The following is a 14,570-nucleotide window of genomic DNA, read 5'->3' as shown; positions in this document are numbered from 1 at the left end:
GCATAGCTGCCCAAGAGGTGCCTGCCGGGAGAGCTCGGCAGCGGCGGTGGGAGCTGTTGCCAACCGGCCTGGCCACCCCATAGCTAAACCTCGAGGCAGGCGGCGGGCTGGGCATGGGAGCGGCGGCCTCTGGGGGATAAACCCCTTCCCGTCAGGCGCTGAGGGCACCAGGCAACGCGGCGCGCCGCGCCGAGAGAGGCCCCCGTTGGGCCGGAAGCGCCGCGCAGCCGCGACGCGCCTATGGGGTCCGGCTCGCGCAGCCCCGCGGGGCGCTCGCGGCACCGGAGCCCCGGGGAGAGGTGGCGCCGGGCCCACTCCGGCTCCAGCGACGCCAGCAGCGATGGCGAGAAGCGGCGGCGGCGCAGGGACCCGGGCTCGGGGTGAGGCGCGGCCCCGCGGGTTCTCTGGGCGCCCGTCTGCAGGTCTGGCCTAGCTCGGGGCTTCACCCTGGGCCGCTTCCCGGAGCGCTGCGGCTGCCCCGCGGCCCCTTCCCGGTCGAGCCAGGCGGTGCCCCCGCCTCCATAACCCGGAGCCCAGCGCCCCGCCCCCAGCAGCGGGTCCCGTCCTGCCGCTTTGTACCCACCCTCCGGTGTCACCCGTCCGGTAACGCCGAGCAGCCGCGTTACACCTATAGTGTATACAGCCTATAGCGTGCCCTGGTCCTCGTCCAGAGACTGGCCTGGGGGCTTCATCCCACAAGCAATTTGCAGGGGTGTGAGCTGGCAGCAGGGGCTTAGTCTACATTGGAGCCATTGCACGAGGGAGCTGGGAACTTCCATTTCCAACACAACAGACTATGGGGAGGGGCAAGCCCAGGGCTGAAAGATGAATTGAGAAAGAGCTGAGTTCCTTTTCTGTTTCAACCACTTAGCTACTCCGTGACTTTGCCTAACCTGCTTCTTGTGTGTACTTTCTGTATTGGTGAAATGTTGGGAGTGTTTACCTGAGACAGAGCTGCTGCGAGGGCGAATAAATGTTTTGGAAAGCTGTGTAGATAGGCAGGGGCTGTAAAAGGATCATGGAGCTGTGCTTTCTTTCTCTGAGGTATTTGTCACTATTGTTTTTGTTTTCTAGCTCTGATGCTGACGAGAGGCAGAGATGGAGGAAAAAGAAAAGCAAAAGCAGGGACCGGCACCACAAAAAGCAGAAGAACCGCTGCTCTCGGTCACAGGATCGCTCCTCTAGCTCAGACTCCAATTCTGAGAGAGTGAAAAAAAGAGGCCGCAGCAGAGACAGGAGGCGGAAGCGATCCAGTTCCAGGTCTTCTGTGTCTTCTGTCACGTCTCCCTCTCCTTCACGTTCCCAGAGCGCAAAGGAGGATCTGGGGCAGCAGCTGAGCCTTCAGGAGCGACTCAGGCTGAAGGAGGAGAAGAAGAAGCAGGCAGAGCTGATGAAGGCGTTGGAGACTCCGGAGGAGAAGAGGGCCAGGCGACTGGCCAAGAAGGAAGCCAAGGAGAGGAAAAAGCGTGAGAAGATGGGCTGGGGGGAGGAGTACATGGGCTACACCAACACCGACAACCCATTCGGGGACAACAATCTTCTGGGCACCTTCATCTGGAGCAAAGTGAGATCTCTCTCCACCTCAGCCAGCAGTGGGGTGGGGGACGGATGGGCTTTTCCCCATGTCTTCACAGAATCGTAGGGCTGGAAGGGACCTCAGGAGGGAATCAGGGCTCTGCTGTTCCCACAGCAGAGCTCTCCCCATGGAACTTCAGTTAATTTGGTATTGCACATACGAGCTGAACTGCTGCAGATAGAGCCAAGGGGGACAGTGTGGGGAGTGAGTCGGGGTAGGGCTGAATTTGAAAATGCTAAGAGCAGGAAAGTGAGGGTGAAACCAGGACCAAGGATGTGCTGGAGAGACTCCCATGAGTTTGGAGCAGTTGTCTTAAAGAACCAGTATACTTTCATTTGGCCTGCCATTGCAAACCAATCGCTGTAAGAAAGTGAGCAAGGAAAAATTATTTAATTTGTTCCCATAATGTACAAACCAGAATCATAGAATCCTAGGGCTGGAAGGGACCTCAGGAGGTCATCAAGTCCAGCTCCGTGCCTAAATCAGGATCAACCCCAACTAAATCATCCCATCCAGGACTTAAAAACCTCTAGGGATGGAGATTCCACCACCTGTCTGGGTAATGCATTCCAGTGCTTCACCACCCTCCTGGTGAAATAGGTGTAGGTTGAATATTAGGAAAAAACTATCTCTCTGCAACTCCAGACCAATGTTCCTTGTTCTGCCATCTGTCCTCTCCATCTTCCTGACAGTTGAAGGCTGCTATAAAATCACTCCTCAGTCTTGTCTTCTGCAAACTAAATAAACCCAAATCTCTCAGCCTCTCCTCATAGATCATGTGCTCCGGCCCCTTAATCATTTTTGTTGCCTTCTCCTGGACCTGCTCCAATGTGTCCACGTCCTCTCTATACTGGGGGCCCAGAATTGGTCACAGTACTCCAGATGTGCCCTCACCAGTGCCAAATAGACGGGAATTGTAACTTCTCTAGATCTTCTGGAAATGCTCCTCCTAATGCAGCCCAATATGCCGTTAGCCTTTTTGGCTGCAAGGGCACACTGCTGGTTCATATCCAGCCTCTCACCACTCTAATCCCCAGGTCCTTTTTTGTTGCACTGCTACTTAGCCGGTCAGTACCTAGGCTGTAACATGTTTGGTATTCTTCCGTCCCAAGTGCACTTGTACTCCTTGAACCTCATCAGATTACTTCTGGCCCAATCCTTCAATGTATCTGGGTCATTCTGGTCCGTATAGTCACCCTCCAGCATATCTGCTTGTCTCCCTAGCTTAGTGTCATCTGCTGATTTCCTGAGAGTGCAGTCCAGCCCTCATCCAGGTTATTAACAAAGATGTTGAACAATATTGGTCCTAGAACTGATTGTTGGGGTACTCCACTTGAAACCGACCACCAACCGCATATCGAGCTATTACCTGTTGGGCCCATCCATCTAGCCAGCTTTCTACGCACCTTACAGTCCATTTATCCAATTCATACTTCCTTAATTTATGGGCAAGAATATTGTGGGACACTGTATCAAAAGCTTGGTTAAAGTCCAGTTATATCACATCCATTGACTTTCCCATGTCCACAGAGCCTGTTACCTCATCACAGAAGCTAATCAGATTCATCAGGCAGGACTTGCCCTTGGTGAATCCATGTTGACTACTCTTGATCACTTTCCCCTCTTCCAAGTGCTCCAAAGTGGATTCCTTTAGGAACCCCTCCATGATTTTTCTGGGCACTGAGGTGAGGCTGAGCTCCCTAGATTGTTATTGTTTCCTGTTTTAAAGATGGGCACTACATTTGCCTTTTTCCAATGCCCAAGGACCTCTTGATCCCAACAGGTTTGGAAAGATAGTAGCCAAAGGCTCTGCAATGATACTGGCCAGTTCCCAAAGTACCCTTGCATGCATCAAATCCAGACCCATTGATTTGTATATGTCTGGCTTTTCTAAATAGCTCTTAAACTGTTCTTTCCCCACCGAGGGCCCCCCACCTTTTTACCATAGTTTGCTACCTAGTGCAGTAGTCTGGGAGCTGACCTTGACTGTGAGGACTGAGGCAGAAAAAAAGCATTGAGTACTTCAGCTTTTCCCACCTCATCTGTCACCAGGTTTATTTCTGTGCCTTCAATGAGACTTCTTTAAAATACTGCCAGTTCTCCTGGACTCCTTTTCCCATTCATATTAGCTGCCCAGGGGATTCTGCCCATCAGTTCTTGCAGGGAATCAAAGTCTGCTCTTCTGCAGTCCAGTGTCTGTATTTTACTGTTCACCTTCCTTTCGTCAGGATCCTGAAATCCACCCACTTCTATTTCTTCTCCTAGTTCTTCCCTGTTTGTGAGCAGCGGGTCAAGCTGCACACGGCCCCTGGTTGGTTCCTTTATCACTTGTACCAAAAAGTTATCCCCAACATTCCCCCAAAACTTCCTGGATCATCTGTGTGCAGCTGTATTGGTCTCCCAACAAATGTCAAGGTGATTAAAGTCTCCCATGAGAACCAGGGCCTGTGATTTGGAAGCTTCTCTTAGTTGTCTGAAGACTATAACAGGGTTTAAAAAAGAGCTAGATAAATTCATGGAGGTTGGGTCCATAAATTGCTATTAGCCAGGATGGGTAAGGAACGGTGTCCCTAGCCTCTGTTTGTCAGGGGCTGGAGATGGATGGCAGGAGAGAGATCGTTACCTGTTTGGTTCTCCCCGAGACACCTGGCATTGTCCACTGTTGGCAGACAGGATACTGGGCTGGATGGACCTTTGGTCTGACCCAGTGTGGCTACTCTTATGATTTTATGTAATCTAAACCAACCTCTTCCATTTTTTCCATCAGATTACAGGCACTGGCAGCTGCTGCTGTGTTTCCAGTTTATTCGTTACAAGGCGCTTAATGATAATTTAGAGGGGATGGTGGGTTCTTTCATCTGCACCTTCAGGCTTCCACAGCTAATCCTGAGGGCCGCTGGCTGATTTCTTCTTCCGCAGCATCATCTTCTGGAGGCTGCAGGGCTGAAGTCCCTCTGCGGTGGTCGGAAGTGTGCGGATGCTGTGTGCTTAGCACCTGCAGAGGGCTTGTAGTGGGGACTTACTGCCAATTCGCAAATGGCACCTGAGAGGGGCCTCTCGGGAAACTCAAAGCTCCCTACTTCTTCTTGACGTGTGATTGGTTTCAGGCCCTGGAGAAGAAAGGGATCAGCCACCTGGAGGAGAAAGAACTGAAGGAGAGAAATAAACGAATCCAGGGGGACAACCGTCTGGAGCTTCAAAAGGTGAGAGCCAGCAGTGAGGAGGCTGGTCCCCGTATAAGTCACTTGATTACCAGTGGCTGTCTGACTCCTCCTGCCGGGTCTGTGCTCCCGTCTTTGATGGGTGAAGAGAGGTGAGTGTGTAGTGACAGGGATGTTGCTGTAGGACCCTGAGCATGAGCTGCCTCTAGTCTCTCTAATGAGTCAATATCAAACTGAATGAGGTCTCAGTATCCCCAGGCCCTGAGCATGGGCCCTGCCTGGGGTCTCTGACACCCATATGTAAGTTTCAGCTCTCCCTTTGTGCAGGGCAGCGTAGATTCTTGTCTGTCTCCTGCTGCTCTCCCAGCTCCCTGTAAGAACAGGGCCAACTGTGGGAAGTGGGGCAGTTTTGAGCTGGGTTGGATTTGAAGTTGCTGTCTGTGAGTTCACATTCTTGGGCCAGCTGAGCCCTTGTGCCCTAGGCTCTGTACTGCAACAGTCTCCCCTCCCCCGAGGCAGGTGAAGCAGCTGCGCTTGGAGCGGGAGCGAGAAAAGGCCATGCGAGAGCAGGAGCTGGAGATGCTGCAGCGGGAGAAGGAGGCGGAGCATTTCAAAACCTGGGAGGAGCAAGAGGACAACTTCCATCTCCACCAGGCCAAGCTGCGGTAGGCAGGCACCGGCACCTTGTCTCAGGCGTGTGTGCTAGGGGCAGGCACGCTCGAGGACGTGGCAGCTGGAGCTCATTGTTGCGTTACTTGTAGGTCAAAGATCCGGATCCGGGATGGCCGTGCCAAACCCATCGACCTGCTGGCCAAGTACATCAGTGCGGAGGACGATGACCTGGCAGTAGAGATGCATGAGCCTTACACCTTCCTGAATGGCCTGACGGTCTCTGACATGGAAGATCTGCTGGAGGATATCCAGGTACCTGCCTTTCGGGTAGGGCAGATGCACTCCCTACAGGCCTGTCTCCAGTACTGCTGTCTCCAGGGTTCCATTTGCTAGCTGCTCTCTGACCTTCTTTCCTGTTTTTACCCATGCCCCCGTGCCCCACCTGTTGTGCTCCTCAGCCCTGCCTTCAGTGCTTGTTGGACTAGCAGAGCCTGCAGCTGCAGAGGGTCTGATTCAGATGGCAGCTCTAGGCCTGCATATATGTGGCCTGAAGGCGCCTAGGGCAGCCCTCTCCCAGTATGACAACATTAGGGTAGGCTGAAGAAACTAGAGCAAATTCCCCCAAACCTCAGGGTTAACACTGAAGTTAACCGCCAGCCAGTCACATACTGTGCTCCTGGTTCCCAGGCTGGGTATCAGGCACTGACAAAAGAAATCTCTGTTCCCTTTACTGCATTCCCATCTCTGACTTCCAGTCAGCACTTATGTCCAACAAAGTGAAGAGTTATTTGTAAGTAAAATGGTCTTCTGAGACCCAAAGGGCCAGCCACATTACCAGATCAGCACTAGTTTGGATCGTACACGAAATACCGTGCTGCCAGTCAGGCCTTTAGTATCTAAAAACTGAAGGTTTTATTAAGAAAAGAATAGGTAGAGAGATGATACATAGATATAAACGTTATTGTATTTAGTGAATTGTAACTTTTCCCTGCTTTTGGATTGGTGTGTCAGGTAAGATTCGTTGCAGTTTTAAAATGTTGATGTGAGTGACACATGAATGGCACTGATATTCCAAGCAGTGCCACGCCCTGACTCCCCATGTGGCTCTTTGTTTTAGGTTTATATGGAACTGGAGCAGGGCAAGAACGTGGATTTCTGGAGGGACATGACCATTATCACTGAGGACGAGATAGCTAAACTCCGGAAACTAGAGGCTTCTGGGAAAGGCCCCGGTAAGAGGGGGTGAAACACTGGCTATCAGCACCTTCATTGCATATGCACAGTAGTGCAGGTGGGAAAGGGTGACAGAAGGGAGCGTGGCCTAGTTGTTAGAGCAGAAGCCTGTGTTCTGCTCTGACCCATCTTGCTCCGTGACCTTTGTCAGATTACGTCTCCTCTGTGAACTGCGATCACTCAGGAGGTGATCTTGCTGTCAGGCCTGAGTTGCCGAGCACACCCGGTGCTATAAAATAATGACAGAGCTACATGGAGTTCTGGAGCGTGGCTGGTTCCTGGCCCTGGAACCCTCAGCTGCTTTGTTCTAACCTAGAGCTCTTAGCCGTCCCAGAGTGCAGGCGCGGGCTGAAGCTATGACCAAGTGTCATAAATGAATGCCTGTAAAGGGTTAAGCTGGCGGAGGAAGGTTGGGGAGCTGGTGGGGAGGGTGTCTCACGTGAAACAGCCAGGTGAGTGAATGAAGAGGGAGAGAGAGACCTTTGAATCAAAACTAGTGCCTGCTAAGAGAGGGTCTTTGTGTATGTGGCTGATGCAGAGAGAGACAAACCAGTCGGATGGATTTTAAACAGGCTTAATCCAGTAAGTATCTTGGCCACATCATATTCGGTGCATAGAGTAAGTAGAAAGGAAATGTTTGGTTAGATGTGATCATGTTGGTTTTTTTTTTTATTTGGTGTGGAAGGTTCTAGGCTGTTTGATGTATTTTTTCCCCTGTACTCTGTAACTTCTAAGGTGAATCCCAGGGAAGTAATTCTCGCTGCTCTAACCTTGATGTTTGAGTTGCTGCTTTATCCCCAGAAATTAAGTATGCTTATTTATTTTCTTGGTATTTTTTTTGTGCATGTTTAGTTTTTAAGGCAATGATTTGATACCTGTGTCCTAGAGGAGTATCTGTGCAGATGCCTGCCTAGGCCAAAAGGGTCAGCTGTCAAATTACAGCTCTCTGTTTCCAAGCCATCTTATAAGGAAAGGGGGAAGCTTGGGGCTACCCCACAGTGAGCTATCTAAGTGAGTCTTTCTGGTTTTAAGGGGAGCGTTATCACTGGCAGTTACCCCCTGGGGTGATTACCTCCCAGGGTCAGGGAACTGGTGACATCGGGGAGTTTGTTTTTAGGGGCGCTTATACAGGCAAGGTATTAAAGCTTTTGTGAGCCCCCACCTTCTGCACGTGGAGTATCAGAGTGGGGATTAGCCCTGACATGGTGTCAGCAATGGGATCACGTTGAACCAGGAACCGAGACCAAGATTTTAAAAGGACAGGGTTTTTTTTCTTTTGCTGTTTGGAAGTTTTTTACCTTTCTGCTGCTGCCTCCTCCCCACTCTTGCTGCCTGAAGGGGAAGGGCACCCCCTGTGAGGGGAATTCCCCTCCTTTGTACTGAGAGTTCAGGAACGGCTACAGGTGCTGGTCTGGCCAGCAGTGATGGCAGCTGTGGCTAGTAAAATCCAGAAAAGCATCTCCGTGATTGTAGCTCCTGAGAGTTGCCTCTGTGGCCTGTATCCCAGGGCCTTACTCTCCGAGAGCTGCAGTCTGTGTTGGTGCAGCCAGGGGGCACCTGCAGGCAGCTGTTGGTCTTCCTGTTTGAGCTCAGGAGAACTGGCCTGGGCTTGACTGTCCCATCTCGGAGGGTCCCAGAACCGCAGGCTCAGCAAGCAACAGCTTTGCACACTGACAGCATGAGCCAATCACGTGCACCCTGCTGCTTTGCTCAGGCTTGTGCCGAAGCACCTGGCTTGGGAACTCCAGCCAAGAGCCCGCCAAAGGGCCAGGTGCTGGGTGAGCAGCATAGCCTGGGCCCCCATCCTGAATGGTGCTCAGTGCCAGTCGCGGGGAATTGAGGGCATTTGCTGTGCGGCGGGGTTGGACCCTGTTCCAATCAGCAGCAGATTGTACCTGGTGAGCTCTGGCTGGACAGCCGGCAGTAGGACTAGCTGAGAAACACCTGACGTCTGGCAGGGAGGGGCCGGCTGCAGTGCAGTGCGGTTCGTGCCCCGGGCGGGGGCGGTGTGATGATGGAGCAGCTGATCCTGAGAGCTGGCTCAGGGCAGGCCTCGGCTCTGCACCAGGGCTCAGGAGCTGCTGGTCGGTCCTTCCCTCAGCCTTTCCATTAGCTCTTGTCTGTCCACGCGGCAGGAGAGCGCCGGGAGGGTGTCAACGCCTCCGTCAGCTTGGACGTGCAGTCGGTGTTCAAGGGCAAGACGTACAACCAGTTGCAAGTGATTTTCCAGGGCATCGAGGGCAAGATTCGAGCGGGGGGCCCCAATCTGGACATTGGCTACTGGGAGAGTCTGCTGCAGCAGCTGAAAGCGTACATGGCCCGGGCCAGGTGAGCTGGAGAGGCAGCGTGTTCTGCGGGGGGGACGTGGCACAGATCACGGGGTGGAGGTCATGCCAATGTCCCAAGCTGGAGGGGGGCATTTTAGCCCCTCCCAGCTGGTGATGGGTCTGCCCCCTTCTGGGGGAGGGGAAGGAGAGCGCCGCACTTCCCCTGTAGCTGGCAGGTCCAAATGCTGGGAAGCACAAAAGCTGATACTGAGTCTGCTCCTCTTTCGTCCCTGCCCCTCCCCCACAACACACACGACCATCGGGGCTCAAGCTGTCTGACCCTGAGGCATCAGCCTGAAGGAGACAACGGTGTGCTCCCAGCGGAGCCTGGCTGTGACCCAAGCTCTCAGTGGCAGCATCGCCAGTCCCTTTGGGGCAGGACCCAGGAGCTGAGCCCCCCTGCTCAGACCCTGAGCTGCTGTTGTGTGAGTGAGGCATACCCAGCCCCTGCTGGAGGCCAAGGGCTCCCCGCCCAGGAGAGTGGGGAGTGTCTTGGAGGAAGGCTGGGAGGGCACCCTCAGAGGAAGGTGGTTCTGGGGGGCTCACGCCCTTGCTCTCCTCGCTCCCCGCAGGCTCCGGGAGCGGCACCAGGATGTGCTACGCCAGAAGCTGTACAAGCTGAAGCAGGAGCAGGGCGTGGAGAGCGAGCCGCTGTTTCCCATCCTGAAGAGGGAGCCGTCTTCCCCCAGCGACAGGTACGCAGGGCAGGCGTTGTCCTTCTGACTCCGCAAGCAGGGCTGGGGGCTTAGCTCAGCCCCGCCCTAGGCTGAGCATCCCCCACATCCCAGGGAGCCAACCACTGAGCAGCACGGCCCAGCAGCCAGAGGACAGGACTCCAGGGTTCGGTTCTGGGTTTTGCTGCTGCCTTGCCGTGTGTCTAGTTCCTTCCCCCCAGGAACCCTCTGCTCCCAAGTGCGCTGTCTCCTCACGCCTGAGGGGTGCAACGGGGTTGGTAGTCACAGCTAGATTCTCCAACCTCTGTAACACGCACCCCCGCCCCCGCAGGCTGACATGCCGCCTGCCCGTCGGCTTGGGGGGGCGGCGCCCCAAGCTTTGAGATCACTGGCCGGCTTTGAGCACTGCTGTGCACACAGATAGGAGGTGTAGCTACGGGCTGTTTTTATGTGACCCCTTTGTGTCTGGGCTGGTATCGGTCAGCCCTAGTGTCCGGTGTGAAGGGCTGGCTCCCCGTTGATAGGCAGTGACCTGGCTGGCTGTGTGGGGGAGTGCCTCAGGCCACCGCCGTCCCCGCAGGGCTGTCAGCGTGGCCAGCAGGAGAATAGCCTGGTGCTGGGGCAAGAGGTGCTGGTGGGAGCTTGGCCGTGATGTGTGTGTGTGTGTGGCCTGCTGTGCTGAGGGCTGCTGTTTGTGAGCCCTGCCCTCCGTGCACAGCTCCCTGCTGCCGCAGATGGCAGCTGGCATTCCACGGGCACCGAGGAGGGGGGTGGAAGAGCTGGGAATAAAGCCCATCGCTAGCCTGGCAGCTCTGTGGGCATTGGAAACCTGTGTGCCTGGGGCCCGTGCTCTCCTCACGAGACCACCCCTCTTGTAGAGCCGACTACAGCTGCCCAGCAGAACTCCAGGCGCCTCCCTCTCTCCCTCCCACTCAGTGCAGCAAGGCCAGGCCCGGGCTCCTGTGCACCCTGCCAGCTGCTCTGACGCAGGGCCTGGGACGTGCTTGGGCTGATCGCCGAGTTACGGCTCCTCCTTTCCAGCTGCTGAGCCCCAGTCAGAGGCAAACCGTTCCGGAGGGGTCCCCTCACTCGGGTCTGGCAAACGTTCCCCTCCCGTCCCCCGAGGAGGCAGCCCCGGCGAGGTGCTGCTGTCCTTTGGGGGCCACGGCAGCTCCCTGTAGTGAACGCTGCGGGGTGGGGGGGCTCTGCCCTTTCCCACAGCTTTGCACAGTCCTGGCAGCAGAAGGCCCGGTCTGAGCATAGCGTTGTGGGGAGGGGCGCACGCCCAACTCCCATCAGAAATCCCCTCTCTGGGAGAAGGGGCGCGGGGGCCCCTGTCGGCTGCAGCATCTCCAGGCCACGGGCGAGAGGTGTCTGTGTGGGACAGGCAGTGACGCACGGGGGGCAGGCAGAGGGCTGTGCCGAGCAGTGCCCTGTGGGAATGTGGATGCCCCCAGGGCAGCGGTGGGGGATCTCTGGTCTGCAGCCTGGATCCGGCCCCCCCAGGCTCAGGGCTGTCCTCCATTGCAGCTGGCCCTGCCCTGAGCCTCCCGGGCCAGATGCAGATTGTGGGCTCTGCCGGGGCGGTTAGCAGCTCCAGGTGCCAGGCTGTTCCCCCCTCCAGCTGGAGGGGAGCTGCGGCAGCCTCTGCAGCCTGGCTTCGCACCACTGCTCTGGTTGGCTGCAATTCCAGCCAATCAGAGCAGTGGAGGGGGGTGGGAGCAGAGCCATGTGCGTCAGAGGGTGAGCAGGTAACTGCACCGTTACCCAGACCCTGTGCCCCCAAACCACTCCTGCAGACCCCCCAGACCTACCCCCTTCTTGCACCCTCCCTCCCACATCCCACCCACTTCCTGCCCCCTTCTTTCTAGGCCATACACCTCCAGCCCTGGCCCCCATACAGTTGGGCTGGCTTTTAGCTTCTCCCGTGTCTGGCCCGCAGCTGATTTGTCTACAGGTCCGTGGCCTGTAGAAGGGCCCCCTCCTCCTGCAAACTGCCATGAGAGCGGGAGACTCGAACTCCATTACCTCAAGGCCGGAGCCAGCTGGCACCCCTCTCTGGCAGGGCTCTGTGGGGGGGTAGCAGGGGTCTCTGGGAATTTCCCCTCCCCCCTGCATTTCCTGGCCCCCCTTGCTGGCCTGCGTGCCCCCCTCACCTTGTGTGTCACAGGCCCTGTCTGCCATTCCCCAGGTGATTTAACCACCCCAGTAGCCCATCAGGGCCAGAGCGGCTGCTGGCACTTCCCCGTAGCCCAGCTGTGGGGGCCGTGATGCACAGCGTCCTGGCTTAGGGCTGTTTGATGCTGCCCCAGCCATCCTGTGGATGAGATGGTCCCCCCCCTACTGTGGTTAGCCCATGGGGCCCTGGCTGGGCTGGGGCCAGCAGCGGTGTGTGGGCCCCTCCACACTCACTGGGGTGCCAGGACCCCGGGGGGTTCTATGCCAAAGCCGGCTCTGCTGCACTGCAGCCTTCCAAGCCAGCCTGCTTCCTGTTGGCGCTGCGGAGCAGCATGACCGGGCTGGCCTGGGAGGCGGTGGCAGAGCAGGGGCGGTGGAGGGGACCCCTGCTGTGGGCCCAGGATAGGACCCCTGGAGATCCCCGAGCCCGTGTCCCTCAGGGAGGGGTGCAGTGGGGGGCGGAGCAGGGGCTGGACTAGGGCGAAGGGGGCAGACACCCCCCAGGTCTGCAGGGACTCGGGAGCCAGCGGCAGGGCCGGGTTGGGTTGTGGAACTGTTGGGCCATAGGTGGCCCACGGGCCATGAGATTGAGACCCCATGTTTGAGCTTTCCAGTGCCTGAGCCCACCCTGCATGTCCCCCACGTCCAGCCAGCCCCCCTCGCTGGAACCTCTCCCGCCTTTGCCTTGCAGGCCAGACCTAGAGGAGAGCGCTCCAGTGCAGCCTGGCACCTCTGCAGCGGGCGCCCCCTCGGAGGCTGGCGGGGAGGCCGAGGCCAAAGGAGAGGGGGAGGGGGAAGCGGTGCTGATGGAGGAGGACCTGATCCAGCAGAGCCTGGATGACTACGATGCTGGGAAGTACAGTCCCAGGCTGCTGAACTCCCACGAGCTGCCCTGCGACGCCCACGTGCTGGAGGCAGAGGAGGATCTCCAGCACCTGCTGCTCTTGAGACAACAGCTGCAGGCTACAGGTAGCCACTGGCACAGCTGGCCTGGCCGTGTCCGTCTCCAGGCGCGGGCTGGCGGGTTCCTTCCGGCTCTGCCTCTGCCCTGCTGGGTCTTGGAGAAGGCCTGGCAGCCCCCCTGCTTTGCTGAGGCCATGCGCCCGCCCCAGCAGGCATGCAGTGCGGGGCTGGCGGAGCCCAGCAGACCTGGGACCTGCTCACCTGGGGTGGGGGAAGGGATCATCCTCCCAGGGTAACATCTCACAGCAGCAGCTGCCAGCCAGGCCCCGCCAGCCCGGCCGCTGGCTTTGTTGCCAGTGGGTGGGGCCATGCGTGGGCTCTGCCCTCCGTTCAGCCCCCAGTGCTGGCTGGAGCTCCCTGGCCTCGAGTCCTCTTCCCAGCTGGCTCCGGCTGAGGTGTGCCCGGCAGCATTGCCTCGCCTTGTCCTGCCCAGGGAGGGCGCCACATGGGCAGCGGTGCAGGACTAACCTCTCTGCTGCCCTCTGACCGCCCCTCGCCCCGCAGGAGACGCCAGCGAGAGCGCCGAGGACATTTTCTTCCGCAAGGCCAAGGAGGGCATGGGGGCCGAGGAGGCCCAGTTCAGCGTGGAGATGCCCCTGACGGGCAAGGCCTACCTGTGGGCCGACAAGTACCGGCCCCGCAAGCCCCGCTTCTTCAACCGGGTGCACACAGGCTTCGAGTGGAACAAGTACAACCAGACGCACTACGACTTCGACAACCCCCCGCCCAAGATCGTGCAGGGTTACAAGTTCAACATCTTCTACCCCGACCTGATTGACAAGCGCTCCACGCCCGAGTACTTCCTGGAGGCCTGCCAGGACAACAAGGACTTCGCCATCCTGCGCTTCCACGCCGGCCCGCCCTACGAGGACATCGCCTTCAAGATCGTCAACCGGGAGTGGGAGTACTCGCACCGCCACGGCTTCCGCTGCCAGTTCGCCAACGGCATCTTCCAGCTCTGGTTCCACTTCAAACGCTACCGCTACCGCCGGTGACGTGCCAGGCGCCTGCCTGCCTCCTGGTTGCACTTCTGGGGGTACCGCTACCGCCGGTGACGTGCCAGGCGCCTGCCTGCCTCCTGGTTGCAGTTCTGGGGGTACCGCTACCGCCGGTGACGTGCCAGGCGCCCTCCTGGTTGCACTTCTGGGGGTACCGCTACCGCCGGTGACGTGCCAGGCGCCTGCCTGCCTCCTGGTTGCAGTTCTGGGGTACGGCTACCGCCGGTGACGTGCCAGGCGCCCCCCTGCCCACTGACTTTGGGCTGGTTCCGCTTCCAGGGGTACTGTTACCCTGGTGACGTGCCAGGCGCCTGCCTGCGTGCCACCTGCTGCCTCCTCTTGGGGGGACTGTTGGCAATCTGGCCAGCCCTGTGGCCAGGGGATCTGGCAACCTGCCCTGTGGTCTGCTTGGCAGGTGCTCCACCATCGGTGGCTCTGGCCCTGCTTGTGGCCCCTCTGGCACTCTGTGTGTTTTGCTTTGTGCGGTGGGGGAAAGGCAGGCGTGAGCTGCTCTCACCTCATGTTCTTAATGGGCTGTGGGAGAGGAGCTGGGGATGACGCCCACCACAATAAAGCTGGATTCTGTAAACCTCACAGCTGGGCAGTGGGGCCAGGAGTGCCCAGAGGCAGGGCCAGCACTCGCGCTTCCCTAGGATGAGCCAGTTACTCCTTGGACAAGCTCCCTGGAGCTCTGTGTTCCCATGGGAGCTCCACTCCCCCTTGCTGTGCTTCCCTGCTTCAGGCAGCTACACAGCTGGAGGAAGGTGGGAGGGAAGGGCTCAGGGTGCTGCCTCGCTCCCCTAACCACAGCCTGGCCTGGGCACCTGCCCCCTGCAGCTCCGTGTCCT

General features: G+C 57.6%; 1 protein-coding gene across 1 annotated transcript; it reads left to right on the top strand.

Annotated features, from left to right (window-relative positions):
- The first annotated feature begins 215 nt into the window (after positions 1-215).
- Positions 216-13,859, top strand: CACTIN (cactin, spliceosome C complex subunit). Its single transcript, XM_074978342.1, has 10 exons — positions 216-380; positions 1,075-1,564; positions 4,684-4,779; positions 5,257-5,402; positions 5,499-5,661; positions 6,467-6,581; positions 8,718-8,910; positions 9,482-9,604; positions 12,453-12,730; positions 13,229-13,859. Exons 1-10 carry the CDS (start codon positions 241-243, stop codon positions 13,717-13,719), a joined length of 2,235 nt encoding a protein of 744 aa, XP_074834443.1. The 5' UTR covers positions 216-240; the 3' UTR covers positions 13,720-13,859.
- Positions 13,860-14,570: the final 711 nt, after the last annotated feature.

Source organism: Carettochelys insculpta, chromosome 27 (genome assembly GCF_033958435.1).
Source record: "Carettochelys insculpta isolate YL-2023 chromosome 27, ASM3395843v1, whole genome shotgun sequence".
Lineage (NCBI taxonomy): Eukaryota > Metazoa > Chordata > Testudines > Carettochelyidae > Carettochelys > Carettochelys insculpta.
This window is presented reverse-complemented; position numbering and strand designations above follow the sequence as displayed.

Excerpts from the sequence above, each read along its gene's own strand:
- CACTIN (XM_074978342.1), top strand. The coding sequence starts at position 241 with ATGGGGTCCGGCTCGCGCAGCCCCGCGGGGCGCTCGCGGCACCGGAGC. Across the intron at positions 5,403-5,498 it reads CTCCACCAGGCCAAGCTGCG|GTCAAAGATCCGGATCCGGG; the intron begins GTAGGCAGGCAC and ends CGTTACTTGTAG. Across the intron at positions 8,911-9,481 it reads GCGTACATGGCCCGGGCCAG|GCTCCGGGAGCGGCACCAGG; the intron begins GTGAGCTGGAGA and ends CGCTCCCCGCAG.